At 35.9% G+C, this 25,949-nt stretch overlaps 1 protein-coding gene across 6 annotated transcripts in view; it reads right to left on the reverse strand.

Moving 5' to 3' along the window:
- Positions 1-24,739, reverse strand: part of LOC117928096 (pullulanase 1, chloroplastic) — a 50,118-nt gene extending 25,379 nt beyond the window's left edge. For 5 of the 6 annotated variants that reach the window (XR_004653508.1, XR_004653507.1, XR_004653509.1 and 2 more), the window contains exons 1-17: positions 24,457-24,739; positions 23,779-23,920; positions 23,612-23,664; positions 23,337-23,445; positions 15,272-15,408; positions 14,949-15,148; positions 14,618-14,767; positions 13,469-13,529; positions 6,568-6,688; positions 4,605-4,695; positions 4,421-4,514; positions 4,179-4,274; positions 3,256-3,396; positions 2,798-2,848; positions 1,885-1,955; positions 1,687-1,779; positions 1,154-1,244 (exon numbers count right to left, since the gene is read on the reverse strand). Coding sequence is in view for 3 of the 6 variants with exons in the window: in XM_034847928.1 (XP_034703819.1) it covers positions 1,154-1,244; positions 1,687-1,779; positions 1,885-1,955; positions 2,798-2,848; positions 3,256-3,396; positions 4,179-4,274; positions 4,421-4,514; positions 4,605-4,695; positions 6,568-6,688; positions 13,469-13,529; positions 14,618-14,767; positions 14,949-15,148; positions 15,272-15,408; positions 23,337-23,445; positions 23,612-23,664; positions 23,779-23,920; positions 24,457-24,669 (1,914 nt within the window). In the remaining 3 variants the exon portion in view is untranslated. The remainder of the gene's footprint in view (positions 1-1,153; positions 1,245-1,686; positions 1,780-1,884; positions 1,956-2,797; positions 2,849-3,255; positions 3,397-4,178; positions 4,275-4,420; positions 4,515-4,604; positions 4,696-6,567; positions 6,689-13,468; positions 13,530-14,617; positions 14,768-14,948; positions 15,149-15,271; positions 15,409-23,336; positions 23,446-23,611; positions 23,665-23,778; positions 23,921-24,456) is intronic. The other variant, XM_034847929.1, reaches the window with a different exon arrangement.
- Between the last annotated feature and the right edge of the window lie 1,210 nt (positions 24,740-25,949).

The raw sequence follows: 25,949 nt of genomic DNA on the forward strand, positions 1-25,949 counted from the left end.
TGTTATGCTCCAACGCAAGTTGTGCCCCCATTAAATGTCTCTCACTATTCTTCACATCTCTACCTATCCTATATAGCTTTTACAAACTCATCAATCTCCTAAGTTTTTTTCCCCTGATAGCCTAGAATATTTATAAAAATATTCCTTATCCTACAAGGAAATCTAATTTTATAAGGAAATATTAATATATGAAATATTCCATGTAATATTTTTTACTAAAAGGAATATATATCAAATAAGAATTTGAAACACTTTCCAGCAATAATTTTTCAAAAATATTCGTATCAACTAAGAAATTGACCTAAACAAGATAAATATATATATTAAAAAGAAAATAAAATCCAATATCATCTTCGAGAATAAGTTCTTAGCACTTGTAAGGGGTGAGTCCTCCATAATGTATGAATGTCTTTCAAAGTCGAGAGATCCAATGAGCTCAAAATAGATAATATCTACATAGGATTAGAGGGTCCTTGCAAATGGAATCAAAGCTACTCCCCAAGCAAAAACATGAAGAGTTTGACATCTTATAAGTCATGGAATGACGAGGATGCCATGCATGTATTGAAGGAGGAATATGACATCTGATGGTGCCAAAGGAAACAAGTACCTCTCATTTATAAAGAGTAACTCCTCTAGAATGTGTACATGTATTTTAAAGCTATAAGGGCTAATCTGCCTAAATGAACACAAGACTAGCAAGTTGTAGACTGTATTAGAATCAATTCCAATAAGATGTATGGAATTTGGCATATTGTGAATCATAGGCTCACAAAGATATCATGCCTATATGGAAGGGTGATGTGAAATCCCACATCGACTGGAGTAGAAGTTGCTAGCACCTATGAGTGTTATTTTCACTAGTGTTTCTAAATGCATTGGTAGTCGTGAAGGCTAATAAGCTAGTTTTGTCTAGTGTTTCTAAATGCATCGGTAGTTAGTGAAGGTTAATGGGTCACAGCAAACAATATCTATACAAGTATTAGCCGTTTGTGACAATTGTACAATGAAAATATCCTTAGTTCAAGCACATTTCAGAGGTATTTTCCTTATCTTAACAAAATATTCGCTCCAACAAAATGATATTGTAAGAGAAAAGAACCATATGAAAATTCAAACAACATGCCTCCACACATAACAGTTGATTGACTACCTGTAAAAATAGACCTGTTACAAAACCTTGTTGAAGAGGATGGCCAAATGGAGATCCACCAAGCATTGCATCTCGAATTCGATCATTAAAGCTGAATGAGAGTTTCAAAATAATAACAAAGTTATCAAGCCTCCATGCGAATAGTGAATGAAATTTTGATTCAGTTATCAAGACAACCCTGCTTCTTAATAAACCCAGGATACATAGAAGCAGCAAAAGTTGCAATAAATAGAGGGTATCCACTGGATTCATGTGTCTCTAAGATGAGGCATCCCTCTGGTACTGCTTTGTTTGAAACAAAGTTGCATCTCAGTTTCCATCTCTTAAGGAAGAGATATGGTTTGTCCTACTATTTCAAATCTAAAAGGCAATCATAATTAATATATCCTTCTATCCCTCAAACATGTCAATCATGGAGCCAAGATTGCAGATATAGACTCATTATGTGGTTAATCCCTGCTTCCGAAATTCAAAAGAGAAAGCAAGTAATAAGAGGAAAATGTTAGACAGCATAAGAGGGGAAAAGAAAGTACCTTCCAATACCAGTTCCACAAAGATTGAACTGTGATGCATTTACTCCACGTCCATTTTTTGCAACTTCACCAAAGTCCCATCCTTCACCATATCTATAAACAGAAACAAGAGTAATGGAGACAAATAAATCCATACCTTAATGATACAACATAAAAAGCTTAAGGCAAAAAAATTGCACTTAATAAGTCCACACTCACATATAGATACTTGAACCATCAATTCCATCCATATCCTTTGATAGACTGTGGAGCATATTTTTGGCCTTCACCTGTGATTGAATACAAGCTCTCCTTCAGTTGCGCATCTCTTATACATTGCTCATAATTGCAATAAAATAAATTTGGACAGAACATTAAGTCCAAATTATATTCATTTTTTTATCAGAAAGTCTAAATTACATTCAAATTTCCTTTTTTCACTATACACATTGTTAGTTTTTATTTTTGACCATAATAGATATGCAACTTCTGTTCTGAATTAAGGTTATTGCCATTCATCTACAAGTTTTCATGACTTCTATTTAACCTTCAGAATGAGAAAACTGAAAAATCAACTTTGTTCAGAAAATGTAACAAAAAACAGTACATGAAGAGTCTTTCTGGCTAGATATAGGCAATACTGATATGGAATTAACTTCAGTTCTCCAGAAATACCCAACAAAAAAATAAGAAATGCGAAAAATAACAGATTAACGTGTTGCAGACTAGAAAGCATATCAACATCTTTAATTTATCAAGTTTCAAGAAGGGAGTGATTGAGAGAGAGAGAGAGAAAGAGAGGGAGGAGTTTCCACTAGAAATGCAGACTTGCAAACTAGCATGACAATCAAACATGCTATGTAGAAACAAAAAAAAAAATTAAAAAAAAAAAAAAAAAAAACTATGAAGTCAAATACATAGCCAACTCAAAGTCTATCTGGTTCGCTAGCTATATAAAGGTTTAGAAGCAATTAACACAAAACCCCTAGATGTGCTATAACTGATTAAATGTGCAATTAGCATTTGAATATACACTTTTCCTTTGGCTTTCACTGCTGAGAACTTAAATTGGCTTTCTAAATAAGTTCTGCGTTAAATTGCCTCAATTCAAAAGTCAGACAGAGTCACATACCATGGTCCTTTTCATTATGTGACCCATGAGGTCAAACCGGAACCCATCAACCTGACAAGGAATCCATGTAGTCAATTATTAATCACGTTATAGAACCGCACATGAAAATTTAAATACATGAAGAACTACATAACTGCAATGATGTGCAAATTGTAAAAACAGATGTTATAAAATTCCTACTATTTAATATTGGATTTGACTGAATAGTGTTAGGGAATATTCATCAACCGATGGCAATCAAATTTTGTCATGTACAATAGTCTAGTTGCCATACAATTGTTGACTTCCAGAAATCTAGTCTCCAAAAGATCGACTTTGCTTTTCCCTAGTTCCAATTATATTCTAAGGAGACCTTTTATTAGGCATTTAGCATTTCACAAGGCTTTTTCTGAGGCATTTAAGGGGGGGGAGTGAACCATTGTGAGAAATACAAAAAAGTGAACCATCATGAGAAATACCTTATAATCAACTGCCCAGCACAAAAGATCATCGAGAATCAGACGTTCAACCATAAAATGCTCACTGGCTGTATTATTTACACATGCACTATGCTCAATGCAGCCATCACTGTTTCTTCTCAAATAGTAACCTGGAACAATCTACAGGGAAAAGTATTGTCAGAAAAGGAGAGGCAAAACTCTTAACGAAAAAGGATAAATTTGACAGGACAGCCTTCTATTAGAGGTGGCAATTTTTGACACAACTTGGTAAGACAACCCAAAAACAACATGAAACTAGCGAGTTTGAGTTGAGGTCATGTTCATGTTATATTTGTGTCAACCCACTTAACCTGTTTATTAAACAAGTCATGTTCAAGTTGAAGTCCTCAAACCGAACACAACCCATTTTAACACATTTAATTTACCTTGTCGTGTTAACACAATTATGACTTGACCCATATATGGCCCACTTATTCATATAGTTGTAAATTTAAGATTTTTCTTTTAAAATTCGAATTACAATAATTTTATTATATTTATAGTAAATTATTTTGAAAAATAAGCTAACTTTTAATTCATGTTAAAGTTATGAAGGAGTGTCATACTCATGTTAGGCAGGTATTCAGGTTAAATGGATTGTTCATGTAATTTCCGCGTTAATTAAATATACTTCAACCCCACCAAATTCGACCTATTTATACGGTTACATAGGCTTTGTCATGTTACCCATATAACAAACAAATTGTTGCCATACCAAAGAACTCTGACACGGTTATTAAATAGCGCATGTTCATATCAACTAAATTTCATGATTTTTTTAACCTTGACATGACATGGCCCAATTGCTACCCCTGCCTTCAATGAGATCCTATGAAGAGAAGCAAGCTAAGCTACAATTTAAAAAGCAAAGTGGAAATAGAACATAAGAATTCACTTATGACCTTGTCCAAAACAGAGTTCTCATCAAATGGCCCGCTTCCATGCAAATGATTATAGACAACATCCAACACAACACGAAAGCCAATACGGTTAAGTGCCTGAAATTTAGAAAAATAACTTAAAAGCAGGATTAAGTTGAATGTGGATGTAATGCAACATAACATATCTGTAGTCCCCATGAGAGAAGACAGTGAAAAATCAGATCTGTTATTCTTTCATGCAAAATGAAACCCAAGATCCCTACCTGCACCATCTTTCTAAACTCAAGTGTACGGCATGGACCATTAGGGTTACTTGCATAGCTTCCTTTAGGAACCCCCCAGAGAACAGGATTGTACCTTTGTTAACAAATGATATAATTAGCAAATGCAAATTTATTAAAAACATAAAAATAATTCAAATTGACATATATGGGTATTCTATCATACCCCCAGTTGTACCCATCCTCATCTTGTATGGTCATGATTTGTGCTTGTTGCTCAACTGAATCAGGAGGTAACGTTTCCAGGATGTTAGGATCTGTAAAATCCTTTATGTCATTTTGAGGAATAATGCCAATAAACATGAAACTATTCAATATAATTTTGAATCAAGACTTTTATATTTTTCCAAAAGAAATATTAAATAATTGAATCTTCCAAAATAAGGTACAAGTATAGGACTACAGTCAAAATGAACAACCTATCTAAAGATGGTCCAACATGTGCTAAGCTATCTACCTATTCAAAGCAAGTCATTAGAAATGAAAATGTGACTTAGCAAAGTATTCCTCTGGAGCTAGAACAGAAAAAAATTATATCCTGAAATCTCCATGTGTAAAAACATATGTGCAACTCATAGAATATTAAATCAGAATTGAAAGAAACTAATTTATGTTAAACTAGAGTTTAGGTTTCTAAGTCCCTCATAATTTTTCCACATTGTTAATTTTGGCCAATTTAATTTTCCAAATTAATATATTTTCTCAGCCCACAAATAAATTTCGTTTTTGGAAAAACCCTCCACATTTTCCATGTCAAATTTCACAAGGTAAAAGGCAAGAGGCAAAGTCTTTAGGCATCAGATGTATAAGGTTAAAACTTGATCTACTTTTTTTGTAAACAAGCTCCCTTAAATTTAAAAAACTTCAAAATTCTAAAAACGAAAACATAAAATAAAAAATTAAAAAAGAAGAAAATACAAATAGGTTTTAGACTATGATATACTAATTAATGCAGCAAATAAAAATTACAGTATCGTTTTAATTTAGGAAAACAAAACAAGAAAAAATAAGTGTGATTTTAGGTTTCCAATCCATCATAAGGAGTCTTAGTTTGCACATCAGTTTGCACCTAAATGACAAGGGATCCCTAGACTATAAATTTATGCTACTTGCAAGTCTAAATGATTTTAAGTTACCCAAAAACTCCAAATTTTTAGTGAAACTTTCCTTTCATATTTATTAGTTCTTCATGTGAAATTGGTAAAATCAATAAAGAGAGAGAGGAAAAAAATGCTCAATATATTCCAAAAAAGCTTAAATGGAAGTAACCTTTTCAAGAATTGTGAGAGAAAAGGGGGAAAACTTAGGCAAAGGTACCTTAGTAAGTTCAGATTGTTGGCATGGCTAGACTAGCACGTCTTGGTTAGTCGGAACCTTGGTCTTGGTAGTTCATCTTTTATTTGTCTTAATTTGTAATTTGATTGTTAGGAGTCACATTCAAGATAGAGCCATCTATATAAACCTAGATAGTTTATCAAATTTAATAATATAATTTATTCAAACTTTTGGTTGCTACCAAGCTTCTTTGAAAGATGTGATTGACTTCTCCTTGATGATATTGCTTAGGAACCCTAGGTGTGATTGCCAAGATTTTCTTTCCTCATCTAGTCTTCCCAACTCCTTTCACCTTGTTCTAAACTCAGAGAGAGAGAGAGAGAGAGAGAGAGAGAGAGAGAGATGGTAGTACTGGAGTTTATATTTTATTTTGTTTTATTTTTTGATAAGCCTATAGCACTGGAAAATTAACGATCTTGCCTATACATCTAGGCAAAATTCGCAATATGACTCAGTTTTCCTCAAGGGTATCACTGATAAGCATGTGCAACATAAATCATCATGAAAATGAATTTATAATTCTTATCATATGCAGGGTTTTCTCCATTACTTGGCTATTATCCATTTTAATTGACAAATCAATGTGACTGGCAGAGAGTTGGACAACTAACCTCTGCATTTATGCCTAAACAATTGGCATGGGCCAAATTAGACCTTTTTTCTGAAGCAAAGGTATTACTTTAATAATATCCACATGTATGGAATTCTGTCTTACCAAAATATAAACAGAGAAGTAATGATAAATAATAAAAAAAGAGTACTTCAAATATCAGAGGTTGAAATAAGAAATTTACCCACACATTTCCATTTGTCCTTCTCATCATCAACACCAGCAAATTGGAAAGTTGGCAGAAGATGTAAGTGAGAGATACCAGCATTACATAATTTTTTTAGATGAAGAATGCCTGCTGAATCCTTCAAACATCATTTGTTAACTTCAGTACCAGTGTGTTTTTTAAGTCTTAGTCTATAATAAATAATTAAAAGTTAGATACCAATATTTTATGCTTTCTCATAGAAATTATAAACAAGAAAAACTACCAGGCAAAATCGTATGACATAATCTAGGTAAGAACCATGACAAAAGTAGGAATAAGGGATCCCCAGAAAAATGTGAAACTTACATAACTAAGATCGTTTACTAGGAAAAAAAATTAAAAAAAAACAAGATCATGTCATTTTTACTATGAAAAATAATAAAAACTTCAATGTATTTTGTTCTCATAAAAAATCAAACAGTGATAATCCCTATTCATACCTGAAATACTTTTGTGGTGAAAAGCCCACAGCAGCAAGGCCTTTCTGTCCTTTTTATCTAATAAACTGAACATTTTCCTTAAAGATGCCAGATTTCCAATCCTTCCACAGCCTTCCCAAAGTCACTTCTGATGGAAAAATAGTGCATTGCAACCCAAACATTCACACCAAAGAGAAACTAGGTTAGATCTCTAAGGTGAAGAGATTGAAAATCCAGAATGTGTGGCACAACACAACATTTTCCTCTTTCCACTAAAATTTTCTCACTTGGTTTTCTTTGGCAATTGTCATATATTCAGTGCTTAATTCCTACCATAAAACCCTGGTTTAGTTTTCAATTTGATCCATTCTGCCAAAATAGAACTCATTCCTTCACTGAACTCAACCTAATATAACACTTAATATCTGATTTGCCCATTTTGAGTTTCCACCCAATCCATCATTGCCTGAAAATTTTAAGAAATCACAAGCATCTGACCTATGGCCAGCATCAAAACGATGGTCGGTGACAAAACTACTGAAACAACCACCTACCACCCAGAATGCCATGTCACGTGCTAACATACAAAACCACTACCAACTAGCTCTACAATGACACTGCAAGATAATATGAAATCAGTACTGGTCCTTGAGAGATTATTTGTGATCTTGAACACACCCATGCACTTTGGATGTACCCTTTGTACCCCCATTCCCAAGAAAAATTTCATCTTCACCATGTAAAATTGTTGAAATTTGGCATTCAAAGTTAGGGTTTTTAATTTAGGAAAGTATTTTAGGAATAAAAAAGGAGAGATCATTTAGGATGATTCAGTTTCCTAATTTTAGGAGAGAATCAAGCTAGATTGATTTTTTCTTATTCAGTCATTTGTGTATATATATGTGTATGGTGTGTACCTAAAGGATCAATAAAGGAATTCAGAAATTCTTCATGGTATCAGAGCCAGTTTTCTGAAACCCTAATCCCTTCTGGCCACCTCTTATTCAGGCCATCATTCATTCCGGCCAAATCTCTCTGGCCATCTCTCAATCCGACTATCTCTCATTTCGGTCATCAGTCCCTGTTCTCAGAGCCAAGGGAGAAAACGCTTTCCGGTCGGTCGAATCGTCGTCAGAAAAACATTCACCGCCGGCGACTTTTCCGGTGAACTTTTCCGGCGACGGTTTTTTTCACACCGCAAGGAGCGTCTGGAGGAGATCTACAACTTTTCCCAAAACACCGGAGCCAGAAAACCATCCACGCGCCGCCCACGCGCGTTTTTCCGGCCGGCGACTGCATCTCACGCGCCGGCGCGTGAGGGCGCGTGAGCCACTTTCCGGTGACACGCTTCCTAATCCAAGCTCGCCTGACGCCGACCAGCCACCCTACGTACCTGTTTCTGCCATCCAAGCCCTGCACGTGCCTCTTTTGGGGTCTTTTTGCCTCCGCGAGCCCTCCGATCAGCTTTTCCGACGTCCTCCGGCTATTTTTCCTCAACTCCAATCCTTGCACGTGCCTTGGGAAGTGTTCTTCTACCTTTCCGGTCCATGACGAAATACGGAATGGCATCATCACAAGTATCCAGCGTCACGTCACCAGAATTAGGAGGCAGATCTGAAATTCCAAACCTTGGTGGCAGTGATTCCTCTCCTATTCTCATCACAGGACACAAATTAAATGGCCATAACTACTTACAGTGGTCACAATCTGTGTTGCTGTTCATTTGCGGTAAAGGAAAGGATGAGTACCTCACTGGAGAAGCAGTCATGCCAGAAACTACAGAACCGGGTTTCAGGAAGTGGAAGATTGAAAACAGCATGATCATGTCATGGCTTATCAATTCCATGAACAATGACATAGGTGAAAATTTCTTGCTGTTTAGGACTGCAAAGGACATATGGGATGCAGCCAAAGAAACTTACTCAAGTTCTGAAAATATTTCAGAACTTTTTCAGGTTGAATCAGCCCTACATGACTTCCGCCAAGGAGAGCAGACAGTTACTCAGTATTACAACACACTCACAAGGTATTGGCAGCACCTTGACTTATTCGAGACTCACTCATGGAAATGTCCTGATGATGCAGCAACATACAGGAAAATTGTGGAACAAAAGAGACTGTTCAAGTTTTCCTAGGACTAAACAGGGAATTGGATGATGTTAGAGGCCGAATCATGGGCATTAAACCCCTGCCAAGTCTCAGGGAGGCTTTTTCAGAGGTTAGGCGTGAAGAAAGTAGAAAGAAAGTGATGATGGGATCCAAAGAGCAACCTGCCCCAACATTGGATGCCTCTGCCCTTGCGGCTCAATCATTTAATAGTAGTGGTGGAGATTGTCAGAAACGGGATAGGCCTTGGTGTGATTATTGTAAGAAACCAGGCCATTATAAGGAGACTCGCTGGAAGCTTCATGGCAAACCGGCTGATTGGAAACCAAAGCCACGGTCTGACAGAGATGGCAGAGCACACGTGGCTGCCAACTTTGAGAGCACATCTGTTCCCGAGCCGAGTCCATTCAACAAAGAGCAGATGGAGATGCTACAGAAACTATTAAGCCAAGTTGGCAGTGGCAGTACTACCGGTGTAGCCTTCACTGCTAATCGAGGAGGAATGAAGTCGTGGATAGTGGACACAGGTGCTTCTGATCACATGACAGGAGATGCTACCATTCTTCAAAATTACAAGTCAAGTAATGGTCATTCATCCGTCCATATTGCTGATGGTTCAAAGTCAAAAATTGTCGGGACAGGTTCTATAAAACTTACTAAAGACTTATATCTTGACTCTGTTCTCCATGTTCCAAACTTGGATTGTAATCTTTTGTCCATTAGCAAATTGGCCCGTGATCTCCAATGTGTTACTAAATTTTATCCAAACTTATGTGTTTTTCAGGACTTGAAATCGGGGAAGATGATTGGCAGTGCTGAACTGTGTTCCGGGCTCTACCTCCTCTCATGTGGCCAATTCTCAAACCAAGTCTCTCAAGCAAGTTGCATACAGTCTCAGAGTATGTTAGAGTCTTTCAATTCTGTGTCAAATTCTAAGGTCAATAAAGATAGTGAGATTATAATGTTACACTATCGCCTTGGTCATCCTAGCTTTGTTTACCTTGCAAAATTGTTTCCCAAATTATTTATCAATAAAAATCCAGCATCTTATCACTGTGAAATTTGTCAGTTTGCAAAGCATACTCGAACAGTCTATCCTCAAATCCCATACAAACCTTCGACTGTTTTCTCTCTAGTACATAGTGATGTGTGGGGTCCTTCCCGGATAAAAAATATTTCTGGCACTCGATGGTTTGTGACATTTGTTGATGATCATACACGGGTAACATGGGTTTTCCTTATGAAAGAAAAGTCAGAGGTCGGGCACATTTTTCAAACCTTCCATCTTATGGTTCAAAATCAATTCAATTCCAAAATTCAAGTCCTCAAGTCAGATAATGCAAAGGAATACTTTACTAGTAGTCTTAGTACTTATCTTCAAAATCACGGCATTATCCACATAAGTTCTTGCGTTGACACCCCACAACAAAATGGGGTGGCTGAACGCAAGAATAGACATCTCTTGGAGGTTGCCCGGTGCCTTATGTTTTCCTCTAATGTTCCAAACTATTTATGGGGGGAAGCTATTCTCACAGCTACTTATTTGATTAACCGTATGCCATCCAGAGTGCTTACCTTTCAATCCCCACGTCAACTTTTCTTAAAACAATTTCCTCACACCCGTGCAGCCTCTTCTGATTTACCACTCAAAGTATTTGGTTGCACGGCATTCGTTCATGTGTATCCTCAAAATCGTAGCAAATTTGCTCCTCGAGCGAATAAGTGCATTTTCCTAGGGTATTCTCCAACCCAAAAAGGGTACAAATGCTATTCTCCAACCAACAAAAGATTTTACACCACCATGGACGTCTCTTTCTTTGAACATGTCTTCTTCTATCCCAAATCTCATGTTCAGGGCGAGAGCATGAATGAACATCAAGTTTGGGAGTCTCTTCTTGAGGGTGTACCTTCTTTTCACTCAGAGTCACCAAATCCTTTCCAATTCGCGCCCACTGAGTTGTCCACACCCATACCGTCATCAGTTCAGCCATCTCCTGTGACCATCCAGTCTCCCATGCCTATTCAACCTATAGCCCCACAACTTGCTAATGAGAACTTACAAGTTTACATCAGGAGGAGGAAAAGACAGGAATTAGAGCACGGATCACAGTCAACATGTGGCCAATATAGTGACTCCAATTCAAGTCTTCCTGAAGAGAACATAGGTGAGGATAGGGCTGGAGGAGTGTTAATTCCCAGCATTGATGATTCTACTCTGCCGATTGCATTGAGGAAGGGTGTTAGGAGATGTACAGATCATCCAATTGGGAATTATGTTACATATGAAGGGCTATCACCATCTTACAGAGCATTTGCTACTTCTCTTGATGATACTCAGGTTCCCAACACAATACAAGAGGCATTAAAAATTTCAGAATGGAAGAAGGCAGTACAAGATGAGATTGATGCACTTGAGAAGAATGGGACGTGGACTATCACAGATTTGCCGGTTGGGAAGAGGCCCGTGGGGTGCAAGTGGATTTTCACCATAAAATACAAAGCAGATGGATCAGTCGAGAGATTCAAGGCTCGTTTGGTAGCTAGAGGGTTTACACAATCCTATGGGATAGACTATCAGGAGACTTTTGCTCCTGTTGCAAAACTGAACACTATCAGGATTCTTCTCTCATTGGCTGTCAATCAAGATTGGTGCTTGCAACAACTGGACATAAAAAATGCGTTTCTAAATGGTGACCTAGAAGGGGAAGTCTACATGGAAATACCACCTGGTTTCGAAGGAAGTATGGCAAAGAATCAGGTTTGCAAACTCCAAAAATCCTTGTACGGCCTTAAACAATCTCCCCGAGCCTGGTTTGATAGATTCACAAAAGCAGTCCTGAAGCTGGGCTACAAACAAGGTCAGGCTGATCATACTCTATTTGTCAAGAAGTCTCATGCCGGGAAAATGGCCATATTGATAGTCTATGTTGATGATATTATTCTATCTGGGAATGATATGGAGGAATTACAGAATTTGAAGAAGTATTTGTCAGAGGAGTTTGAAGTTAAAGACCTTGGAAATTTGAAATATTTCCTTGGTATGGAAGTGGCTAGATCAAGGAAGGGAATTGTAGTCTCTCAAAGAAAATACATACTCGATCTTCTTAAGGAGACCGATATGCTTGGATGCAAACCAATTGATACTCCTATGGATAGTCAGAAGAAACTTGGTATCGAGAAAGAAAGTACACCGGTAGACAGGGGGAGATATCAGCGGCTCGTCGGGCGCTTGATTTATCTCTCACACACTCGGCCAGATATTGGCTTTGCAGTGAGTGCTGTAAGTCAATTCATGCACAGCCCCACTGAGGAACACATGGAAGCAGTCTACAGGATTCTTAGATATTTAAAAATGACACCAGGGAAAGGTCTATTCTTCAGAAAGACAGAGAACCGTGACACTGAAGTATACTCAGATGCGGATTGGGCAGGAAACATCATTGACAGGCGGTCCACTTCTGGATATTGTTCTTTTGTCTGGGGAAATCTTGTTACCTGGAGGAGTAAGAAGCAATCAGTTGTAGCCAGAAGTAGTGCAGAAGCTGAGTACAGAGCTCTTGCACAGGGAATCTGTGAAGGGATTTGGATAAAAAGGGTTCTTAGTGAACTGGGGCAAACGAGTTCATCTCCAATTCTGATGATGTGTGATAATCAGGCAGCTATAAGCATAGCAAAGAACCCCGTGCATCATGACAGGACCAAGCACGTTGAGATTGACAGACACTTCATCACAGAGAAGGTGACTAGTGAGACGGTTAGATTGAACTATGTTCCTACCAAGCACCAAACCGCAGACATCCTCACCAAAGCTTTACCTAGGCCTAACTTTGAAGACTTAACTTGCAAGCTGGGATTATATGATATATATTCTGCAGCTTGAGGGGGAGTGTTGAAATTTGGCATTCAAAGTTAGGGTTTTTAATTTAGGAAAGTATTTTAGGAATAAAAAAGGAGAGATCATTTAGGATGATTCAGTTTCCTAATTTTAGGAGAGAATCAAGCTAGATTGATTTTTTCTTATTCAGTCACTTGTGTATATATATGTGTATGGTGTGTACCTAAAGGATCAATAAAGGAATTCAGAAATTCTTCAAAAATAAAGATAATAAAACAAGAAGCAACATTTTGCTTTTCCACACCCTGTCTAGTATACACAGCTGATAAGTCAAAGAGATCAATCAAAAACACAAAATTTTCACCAAGTTGCTTATTGAAGAAAATAGAAGCAAAGAAACTTAGCACTATTGTTCTGAAAATCAAAATCAGTCAAGAAAAATATACAAAATTACAAATTCATAATATATTTTGAGAAAAAACTTCTTCAAAAGTCTGAAGAGCAATAGCAAAACTACCTGAGAAGTGAAGGCAAGATAACCACCACGAAAGTCAGGATGCACAGTGTGGTCACTGGCACTGCAACAGCAAAATAGAATATTTGGAAAGAAACCCCCAAAGCAGACACTCATGAAAATGAAAAGTGAGAGAGGGAGAGAGCGAGAAAGAGAGAGAGAGTAGAAAAAAGAAATGAAAACTAAATCTCAGCACATAAGACTATAGTAGATCAAGGCTTGTTCCACAAAGGGTTAAGAGTAAAAGAGATTTTCAAATGAGATTCAAACCAAATATGCAGAGATGACAATGGGGCGGGTTTGAAACAGGCCACCTCCATCCCAACCCTGCCCCAATTATTTCAACATATTCTCATCCATGTACCAAAAAAAAAAAAAAATTTAACAAGGAGAGCGATTATGAGAATTTTCCATGCCCGCCTCAATTAATTTCTTTCAATTTTTTAAAATTTTAATTACATTAAAAATGAATAGAATTTATAAATAAATAAATATTATAATTTTTTATGATTTATTTTAATGGGAAATAATTTTTTTATTTTATGTGTTAAAAGGGGAAAATGAAAAAGAAATTAAATTAAAATAATTTTTATTAATTATATATATATATATATATATCAATGGGGTGTGGCAAGGCAGGATAAAGCAATACCCAAATCCGCTAAGAACCCAAAACCTGGGTTAAAAAAAATTCAAATCCACCCTTAACCCATTTATCATCATGTCAAACTCATTCTATTAGGGTGGGTATCCAAAAAAATTTGCCCTATTGTCATCCCTACATATATGGAATGAGAGCAGTCTCTCACTTTACAGAGTCCAGGTTGCAGAGGACCAAAAGAAAAACTGGGGACAGATGGAGAAAGCAGTAGCCATGTTTAAAGTTTAGCAATTCTGCAGTTACTCATTATGAAACTTGACATGTTGGTTTGTAACCCTTTATGTTAGTACTTTTTCAAGTCCATAATTTGTTCACACGTTAAAATAGATTTTAGAATGTGTTGAACTCCAAAATTTTTTGAAGGGCACAGGGAAAAAATTAAAGACACCAGATCTAGAAATGTTAAAGAGTGTTTTTTTCTTTAATCAGAAACAACAAACTTCATTGAGAGCAGGTTTTGGATCAGAAACACAAAGAGAATTGATTATTACCTGAAGTCTCTTATATGCAATTCATAAATACTAATATCAGAGAAAGAAAGAAGAGCAGGTTTCTCATCTGCCAAATTATCCCATCCTTCAGGTTTTAAATCATCAGAATCGAGATTTACTAATAATGTCCGCCTGGCATCTGCAGATAGCCTATTAGAAGAAGACAACAGTTATAAAGATATGTATAGATGTGCATATGTATGTGCAGGTACATACATATGTTGATACATACTTGTTAAGGTTAATGATATGAAATTTTAGAATACATAAGACACCTTAGTTATTTTCAGAGAAGTATGGACTAACTAAGAGTCTGAGACAACCAGCATACCCTCTAGCATATGGATCATTGGCAGTACATTTTTCAATTTGCAGTGTGCTAGGATGATAGACAGAGACTTCATACTCATAATAGCAACCTTCCCAACTTTTTGGTCCACTAGCACTCCAAACACCATTAAATTCCTCAAGGCAGACAATTTCTAAGGGATCACCACCTGATGGATCCCCATAAATGCAAGCATGCACAACCTGTTTTGATGTACTGTTAGAAGAAAAGAACACTTACAGAAGTAATATGAGAAGAGGATGGTGTGGAGCAAAGGAGAAAAAGCATAGACTAAGCAGTAAAATATTTCTTGGAATGTAATATACCTGAGCAGTGGGAGCCCAGAGGTAAAGTGTTACAGCTTCTTTAGAGAAAATTGCACCAAGAGGGCCTTCATATGAGAATAATTCATCTAGGACACCAGGTAACTGTAAACCAGTAACATTGTTGCATTGCCCATCAGCTGTACGAAAGAGAGGGAATTAGATGTGTACTTGTCACTAGTTGAAATTTAGTGACTATGCCAAAGGTAGTTTACTAGTCAAGGTGAGTAAGATCATATAAAAGCCATTATGATTTATCAACAAAAAGGAAAAAGGGAGAACGGAAGAGATGGTTTGGGATTTGATCCGGTTTTATTCTTCTCTATGGGCTTCTTGTACTGAAGCTTTTAGAGGAGTTCCTCTAAGCATTCTACAACTCAATTGGATTGGGGCTTGCGTTTCAAGAGTTTGAAGATTGATGGGGTTTCTTTTGTCTTTTGTTTTTAGAGTTTTTGTTGGGTGTTTTTCCTTGGTATTTGTGTAGGAAGGACCTCTCATCCTTCCCTTGGTTTTTTTCTCTTTCTATTGTCTCTTTTTTCTCTCCTGTATTTGTTCTTTTATTAATATAATCTTATTCGTTTCTGATCAAAAAAAAAACAAAAAGGAAAAAGGTAAATTCATTTAAACATTTCAATGCTTAGGAATTGTACTTAATTAACTCAACTAAACCATGCAAACTACCAGAACGACAATATATCCTTGAAAACGGGGAAATAAACACCCAGCTCCAAGAGAAGCAAAATAAGTAGAAAGTTATTTTAGTTGAGGATGCTACAGAGGATAAAAGTGAGCCAGTACAATCCTGTAACATAGAACCACAAAAACCCACCTCTTCCAACTAGTGACACAGGATGAATAATGTTCAACAAGTGTTGGTTAAACCAATTCATCTACCTTCTCCAAAACTAAACAAAAAAAAAAAAGCCATAATATCAGCTTTCACTACATTTCCCCAACATATACAGCATTAATAAATGAAACAAAGTATGGCCCAAAGTATTCCTAGAAATGCCGCCATCACTAATATTGAAAGTGCAGCCATCGCTTAAAAAGTACTTGGAAAAGAGAAAGGTCATAAGAATTTAAAACCAGAAGGATGGAGAATCCTTGAAATTCCTTAGAAACTGAAGCTCAACGGGATGAATGAAAGTGATTTTTTTCTCAAACTCTGCAACACTAAAAATGTCCTAAAAATTTATCTTGTTTCTTTCAGCACAAATAGACAATATGACTGTTCAAGATTATTACCGGTGGTAGATTATTACAACTGTAATATATAGATGTGGGAGATATACAGCTATAACTTATAGCTCTGTGTGTGTGTGTGTACAGCTGTGTGAATATCCAGCTGTGTAGATTTATGTATATTTGTGTATATAATCCCTGATTTGTAAGGATCTTTAAGAGGGTAGTTTCCAATTGTTTCATTATTCTTTCTTTTCTATTGCAGTATATATTTCTAGTGCTGTATACTTTTAAAATATAAATGAGAAATACAATTTTTCTCCATATGGTTATCAAAGCCGAATTAGGCTCCTTGGGATTTTTTCTTTTCAATCTTCATTGTTGAGTTGTATTAACCTTTTTCCTCTGTTTTTGAAAGCCGGTTTAACGGCCTTCATTGTCATTTCAAAGCCATCCTGCTACATTTTTCTCTGAAATTATTCCCGAATTCTACCCACCATGTCTGAGATTGTTGACGACACCAACACTGCCCAAACTCAAGTGATTGACAACGTGAATCCTCCATCAACGGAAGATTTGCAGAACATTCAGGCAGCCTATAGATTGAACAGAAAAATTATTTAAAGTGGTCTCAGTCTCAGTTTGAACCTTTCTAAAAGGAAAGGGCAAATTGAGTCACCTACTTGGTATTGGACCCAAACCAGGGGATTCCATATTTGAGGCTTGGGTCGAAGAAAACTCCATGGTTATGACTTAGCTATGGAATTCAATGCTTCCAGAAATTAGTGACACTTGTGTGTTTCTACCAACTGCCAAAGATATATGAGAAGCAATTTGACAGACATATTCTAAGGTTAGGGATGTTGCTCAAGTCTATGAGATTAAGATTTAAGACCACTACCACAAAACAAGGAGGACGCTCTATCGCTGAATATGCCAATCAGTTGAAGAATCTATGGCAAAAGATGGATCATTATCGATGTATTAAGATGAAGGGCAGCGATGATGCAGCCATACAAAAAGACTTCATTGAAAAGGGTCAGATTTATGATTTTCTTGCGGGTCTAAAAGCTGGATTTGATTAGATCAGGGTTCAAATATTAGGAAAGGATGATTTGCCTTCTTTAAATGAAATCATTTCTTTGATTCGGGCTAAAGAAAGTAGGAGAGGATTTATGTTAAACCCTCAACCATAACAAGGCTCGACAATGATTTCAACAAGTTCCAATAACGTGGGTGTCAAAATTGTAGCACCAGAACGACAAGTTGGAGTTGAGAATGGTCAGGCAGATTTGTCCAGAACAACAAACAAGGACACAATTTGTGTACCTACTGTAAGAAGCCAAGAAACACAAGGGACCAATATGGAAAGCCACAAACTTCGAGTAAAAATTGGGTTTTCAAGAGTGGACAACAAGGTTTCAAAGGTGGATAACAAAGAACTCAGGCACACTTCACCAACTTTCAAATCAATAAAAAACCTTTATAAGAGCGGGTGAATTCTGATGGTAGTGAACATATTGAGCGTCACAAGGAAGAGATTGAGAAATTGAAGAATCTCCTTGGAACCCTTGAGAATCCCAGTGGTGCTTGCTCGCTCACTCAATCGGGTAAGTATTGCCCTTCTCTTGCTTTTAGTGTCTCAGATGTGTCTTTCCTAGGCTCTTAGGTCATCAACTTGGGAGCTACAGATCATATGACCCATTCCTCACAAAAGTTTAGTACCTATAGCCCATGTCCTAGCAATAAGAAAGTAGTCATTGTTGATGGCTCTATAACCACCGTAGTTGGTTAAGGGGAAGTTCACTTGAATAAATCCATAGTTTTGAAAAATATGCTACATGTACCTAAGCTTTCCACCAATCTTGTTTCCATTCATCAACTTACCAAAGAATTGAATTGTCATGTGATTTTTTTTCCCTTTTACTGTGTATTTCAAGAACAGGGTATGGGAAAGACGATTGGACATACTAGGGAAAAGGACGGACTTTACTATCTTGAGTTGTAGTTTGGTCAAAATAGGACTAAGAATCAGGTATTCTTATCATTCCTTTTTGAAATCTCATCCGCAATAAAAGATAAGATTTGGCTTCATCATTGTCATCTTGGACATCCGTCGTTTAGCATTCTTAAAATTATGTATCCTTTATTGTTCAAAGGAATTGATGTAGAAAAATTACATTGTGATGTTTGTGAGCTTGCAAAGCACCATCGTGCTTCTTTTCCAATAAGTAATTAAAGAGTTTCAAGTCCTTTTGTGTTAGTTCATAGTGATATTTGGGATCCTTCCACAATTCCTAATATTTTAGGCTCTAGATGGTTTGTCTCATTTATAGATGATTGCACTTGAGTAACTTAGATCGTTCTTCTCAAACAAAAATTGGATGTGAGTATTATATTTCCCAATTTTCACAAAATTGTCACAACTCAATTTGGAACAAGAATCAAGAAGTTTAGATCTAATAATGTAAAGGATTACTTCAATCAAGTCCTTTCTCCTTGTTTTCAAAATGAAGGTATTATCCATGAATGTTAATGTTTCTCAACAAAATGGGTTTGCTAAAAGAAAAAATGGTCATCTTCTTACTATTACAAAAACTTCTTTGTTCTAGAAAAATGTTCTCAAATCATATTGGGGGAAAGCAATACTTATTGCTACTCATCTTATAAACCGGTTTCCATCTAGAGTTTTGGGATTCAAAAGTCCACTAGAAATTTTTTCAAAATACTTCCCAAACTTTACAACCTATACCAATCTTGTTCCAAAAGTTTTTTGTCGTGTTTCTTTTATCCATGTCCACACTCATAATAATAGAGGAAAACTAGATCTAAGAGCAATTAAGCACGTTTTTGTGGGGTATTCATCTACTAAAAACGGTTACAAATGTTATCATCCACTCATTCAATAATTTTATGTATCTTCCGATGTACACTTTGTTGGACATGAAAATTACTTCAATCATCCTTATCCTTAGGAGGGAGACATCATTCATGGAAGATACGGATATAGGAGACTTGTTCTTACTTAACTTGCCCCTATATGTGTCTAAACCAATAAACCCTCACAAGCACAATCATCCGTATCTAAGTCTATGTTTGAGTTTGTGTCCAAGCACTCATAAATTCTTGAACCTGCTAGTCTTGACCCTAGAAAACAAGTTCCTGATCCTACAAGGCCAACTTTGGTTTACTCAAGGAAGGAAGTAACCATCATTGAACCTATGCAGGTCCAAGAGTCAGAACCAACCGATTCTTATGAGGTAAATAATCCATCTTATTCTGAGATTTCTCCTCATTCTATTGATATTAGTGATCTAAATCTGCCAATTGCAATTAGAAAAGGCACAAGAACATTTACTCAACACCCTTTATATCCACTTTCCCATTTTGTGTCTAATACAGATTGTCATCATCTCATAGAAATTTTCTCACCAACCCAAATATCATAGTCATACCTAAGACCTTATCCAAGGTACTAAATAGTAAGAAAGATAAACAAGCCATGAGGGTTGAGATGGACACACTTGAAAAGAATGGGACTTAGGATGTGATTAAGTTACCAAGAGAGAAGATTCCAGTAGGGTGCAAGTGGGTGTTCACAATAAAGTACAAAGCAGATGGTTCTCTTGAGAGATACAAAGCCAGGCTTATTGCCAAAGGCTATACTCACACATATAAAGTAGATTACCACGATACTTTCGCACCAATAGCCAAGATGAACACTATGAGAGTTTTGCTCTCTTTGGCTGCCCAATCTAATTGAGACTTATAACAGTTTAATGTGAAAAATGCATTACAACATGGAGAGCTCGAAGAAGAAATTTATATGGATCTTCCACCTGGTTTAAATTTGCACTTGAAAGGGAAAAAAAGGTATATAAATTGAAAAAAGCTTTGTATGGGTTAAAACAATCTCCATGGGCTAGGTTTGCAAGATTTGTCAAAGTCACGATAACTATTGGCTACAAACAAATCAACGATGAGCACACCTTATTTGTCAAGCACTCGTCCTCATGGGGAGTAATTGCCCTATTGGTTTATGTGGATGATATAATAGAGATTGGAAATGATCTTAAAGAAAGAGAAGCATTGAAGTGATACTTAGCAAAAGAGTTTGAAATAAAGGAGCTTGGAAGATTAATGTATTTCTTGGGAATTGAAGCGACTCACTCAAAAAAGGAATTTGTATCCCCTAACAGAAGTATGTTTTTGACTTATTGTAGGAGATAGGAAAAACAAGATGTAAATTGGTAGACACACCTACTAATCAAAATCACAAGCTTGGAAAGCAAATGATGATGCAGTTGTAGATAAGGGTATGGACTAGAGATTGGTTGGCAAGACATTGCTTATGCGATCAGCCTAGTAAGTCAATTTATGCATAACCCGAAGAAAATTCATCTACAGGTTGTATACAGAATCCTACCCTACCTAAAAGCAACTCCAAGGAAAGGAATTTTGTTTAAGAAAAGCACTAAACTATCATTGAAGGTCTATATTAATGCAGATTATGCAAGATCAGTTATTGATCGAAGGTCTACTATAGGATATTGCACATTTCTTAGAGAGAACTTCGTAACTTGTAGGAATAAGAAACCAAACATTGTTGCAAAATCTAATACAAAAGCATAGTTTCGTGCAATGGCCCAAGGAATCTGTGAGTTGCTTTGGCCTAAGATTATCTTGGAGGACTTGAAGATTAAGTAGGAAACACCGATGAGACTTTATTGCGACAATAAGTCAGTCATCAATATTGCACATAACCTGATACAACATGACAAAACCAAGCATGTCAAAGCAAACAAACATTTTATTAAGGAGAAGTTGTGCAATGGCTTAATTTGCATGTCAAATATGTCCACTAGAGGTCAATTAGCCAATGTCTTAATGAAAGGATTAGCCAGTACCTGGTTTCAAGAAATCATTATCAAGGTGAGAATGGATAATATCTATTCACTAGCTCAAAGGGGAGTGTTGAAAATTATTATAATTGTAGAATATTATTACAACTATAATATATAGCTACATGTGTGTGTGTGTACTATAATATCTACACAAATATCCAGTTGTGTAGATTTGTGTATATTTGTGTATATAATCTTTGATTTGTAGGGATCTTTTTTTTTTATAAATAAATAATTAAATTAAATTAAATAAAAAAGCCACCAGAAAACAGGCCCAAGTATACAAGATAACAAACCTCCCTTACCCACTAAGACTCAACCACAAGAGTATAGAAAGAACTTTAACAAATTCAACCAGTACCCAACCATTCAAAAAATCCAATTAAAGTCAGTGGGCACTCATTGACAAACAACTTAGCCTTAGACCACAAAAAGCAAACAAACTCCTTTTTCAACTTTTGAATAGAAAAAACATCATTACAGAAAGCAATATTGTTCCTAGTATTCCACATCATCTAAAACAAATACAAAGGGATTGCTTGCCAAACCTTCCTTCGTTTCTTACCCACAAAAGAACCATGCCAACCTAGCAAAGTATCATTAATCGATGAAGAAAGCACCCAAGACACCTTAGAAAATGCAAAAATCAGCTTCCATAAAACCCTTGTCATTTTATAATGGAGCAACAAGTGATCAATAGATTTTTCATGTCGAAAACACAAAAAACATCGATTTGCCAAAAACCAACCTCGTCTCTGCAGTTGATCCAAGGTTAGAACTTTACTTCACACTGCCTCCCTAGAAAAAAAAACTAACTTTTGGCTAAACCCGCGAAATCCAAATTCCAATTGGAAAAGATCCACCGATGTCTGGTTCCAACACATGATAAAGGGACTTAACTATAAACTTGTCACTTTTTGTCATTGACCATATCAAAGAATCTTCCACATCCCGACAAACTTGCTGCCCTTGCAAACAAGTCAGAAATCTCGCCACAAAATCCACCTCCCAATCAATAAAAGATCTAGAGAAATAAGGATTTCAGCCTTGCCCCCCATTTTAGCAAAAGAATTCCAAACATCCGTCACCCATGCATCCTTAGAGATTAACAAAGCAAAAAGATAAGGAAACAACACAAACAAAAGGTTATCCCCGCACCACCTATCCTTCTAAATAAGTACCCTCTGTCCATTGCCCACCGCACAGGAACACCTAGATTTCACAATATCTCAATCCTTCCTCATTGCTTTCCACAACCAAACCTCATACCCCTCTTTTACCTCCTGAGTTGCCCACCCCCCTCTTACTTCCTCATGCCTACCACAAATAACCTAGTTCCCCTCTCTTAACCCCCAAAATGCCAACTCCACTTGCAAAGAAGTGCCTTATTAAGAAGTGCAAGACTTTTAACCCCCAAGCCCTCTTTCCTCCTATCACAACAAACAAACGTCCATTTAACAAGATGAGGTTTGCACTCCAAAGTCCCACCACCCCAAAGAAAGTTTCTTTGAATCCGTTCTAACCTTTAATAGGGTAGTTTTCAATTCTTTCTTTATTCTTTCTTTTCTGCTACAATATATATTTCTAAGGTTGTATACTTTCAAAATATGAATGAGAAATTCAATTTTTCTCCACAATGACCGTAAACATTGCACATCACAATGTTGTAAGTGTTGTTGTAACTAATCAGCAAATTTTCTCAAGCAGCCTTTATGTGAATGCAAGTTGCAAAAACCAACTTCAATAGGCACATAGAATATGACATGACTGAGGTTCTAGTAATGATGTTGAGATGCAAAATGAAATACTCGATAAGGACATTCCAAGATGGCACAAGCACTATTGGAGGATGTTAAAGAACCTTTGGGAGTGATGTTAGAGCATTTTCTTATTACAAAACGATGATGCATTATTCTTGAGAGATAATCTGTAATGCCTATAAGCAACTACAAAAGATGTAAATACAGAAAAGGGCTTACAACTAAAAGCAGCAACTGCTAACTGGCATTTGATGAGACTTTTAGCATCTACTGCCTGAGGGACTTTAAAAGCCTTATAACCTTGAAGTTGAGGAAATTTTTCGATCACCTAGAAATATTACACAGATTTAAGACTATTTAGTACCAGTAGTCCAATGAAAACCAAGAAGATGCATTACGACACCAATAGGAGGTTATAATTGAGCAAACCACAAGAAGAGACCATCAACCAGTAATACAACAGAAAATTAATTATGGAAATGAAAATGTATTACATTTATAGGAAGCCCGCCATTGTCTTCTTCAAGCTCAATCGTCATATCATGCCCTGTTCACATGGAAATAAAGCTTTCCAACTAAGGTTACTTGCTTAAGAAGAGCCTAGAATTTTCTTCAGTTATACAAATCACGACAAATTGGCAGTAGTTAGTAAAATCCAAACCTGTGATTCCACTGTCCCCGATTGATAAAGCAGCAATTTTACTAGAATACAAATAGCAGGAACCATCTCCAACATCCACATTCCACGCAATTATAGACTCACTGACCCAGTATGCTCTAGAGTACAACAAACTATCCTGCAACTGCAAGATTTTATATGAACTATTTTAAGTTAAAGAGTGCCATCTGAAGTAGATTGAAAGTTTACAATTATTAGCACACCAACAGATAATCACATCTTATATGAACAATAAAAGTCCCAACCCAGAAATCCAATTCAAGGGCGTAAAAGCTAATCACAGGACTTGCATACCTTTTTCGAGCATCCATTTGTTTATACTGCTCATCCAAAAGCATTCAACACAAACTATTATGTTGTATTCAAATTCTTAGAAGCATCATAATTTTTTCTCTACTCAGTGGGAATAAATATACAGAGCACTGAATTCCCAGTAAAATTAAAGAAAATCATCATAAACCTTAATAGGCAGGCAGTGAATGATTGGTTTTCATACTTTGAACTATCAAAAGTGCCACTCAAATTGAGTTGGCAACTTTGCTAAATTGGAACATCACAAAATGCTCAATTTAGCCAACAGTTTGGTTGCTCGGAAAGCTAAATAAATCAAAAAGAAAAAGAAACCCTCAATTTATGACTCAAAAAAGAAACAGTATGAACCTGTGCAGTTGAAGTGGAAACTTCAAGGGGCATGGGGAGACAGCTGCAGAAACTGATGGGTTGATTATGAAAGGTTCTGGGAAGGGTGGGAAAAGAGAGTGGGGTGGAAGTTGGGAATGGCTTGAAAGCGAAGCGAGAAGGGAAGTGATAGTTGGGGTTTGAGGAAGGAGTGATTGGCAGGAGAGAAAGTGGAGGTGACAATGAAAGAGCCATGGAAGTAGCAATCTACTTTCAGATCCCTTTTAGAAGTAAGAACCACCCACACCCATGGGATTGTAACTTGTAAGCACTAAGCAGAGAAAAATATCTTGAATAGTCGTTGGTGATCTTCTGAAATTTAAAGCATGTGATTCAAATATAGTTATATATAATATTAATAATAATAATAATAATACAAAATATAAAAAGTCAATATAATAGAAAATGATATTTTTTTTTATGTTTCATTTTCTTTATTCTTTTGCACCTATAATCTTTAAATATAATATTTTTTAAAATTATTCATGTTTTTATCTAATAATTTTGATTTTACATATGAATAATTCCTCAATATTTTGTTCATTTGCAAGAAAATATTTTCTTTTTGCAATAATAAAAAATAAAATAAAAACATGTTTTTTTTAGAGAAATACTATTTCACCAATTGAGACACAGATATTTAACTTATTCATATCTAACGATTTTCCACAAAGTGGTATTTAAGTGATAATCATTGTGTAGAAAATATGACCAAGTGATTCAAGATAAAGCATTAGCATTGTTATGTAGGTTTTTTGTTTATCAAGGGTTTGAATCCCTCTCTTTTTGTACCTTCACCTAATTCACTAATGTTATTGACAGCATTATATCATTTCTTTGATATAGATTCTCTCCTTTTAACTTTTCTAAATTTTTTCCCTAAGATGGTGTTTGTTTTTTTACTTAATTCTAAATAGAATCTTAATACTTAAAAGTGTTAAATATTAGGTTGTTTGTTTTTATAGTATTTTATTTTTATTAAGTATTAAAAAGTAAAAAAAAAAAAATCAATATGTTATTTTTTCTATTCAGAAAAAACTACATATTTTGGTTTTTTCTATTTAGTAAAAAGTTTATAATAAGTCATGAAAAAATATAAAAACAAACAATCTAAATTCTAAAAACAAATGGTTTTCAACAAAAAGTCAAAAAAAAACAAACACCATCTAAGTAAATAAACTTTAAATTAAAAAAAAAAAACTTAATGCCTAAATTAGTTAATGAGTTCAATGATATTTTAAAATAATTTGAAACTCAAATACTAACAATATGAATCGAATAAATTTATGTATAAAAATTGGTCCATAACCATGTCATTCCTCTTCCAGGTAGTATCATACTTTTTTTTAAAAAAAATTACTAGATAATTAGACTCCAAAGTAAGCAAAACCTAATACATTGGATTGATTAACAAACTCATTAAATTTTTAAAATAACTTGAAACTCCACTAGAAAATCATATGCTAAGACTGGTC

This window comes from Vitis riparia, chromosome 13 (assembly GCF_004353265.1).
Source record: "Vitis riparia cultivar Riparia Gloire de Montpellier isolate 1030 chromosome 13, EGFV_Vit.rip_1.0, whole genome shotgun sequence".
NCBI lineage: Eukaryota > Viridiplantae > Streptophyta > Magnoliopsida > Vitales > Vitaceae > Vitis > Vitis riparia.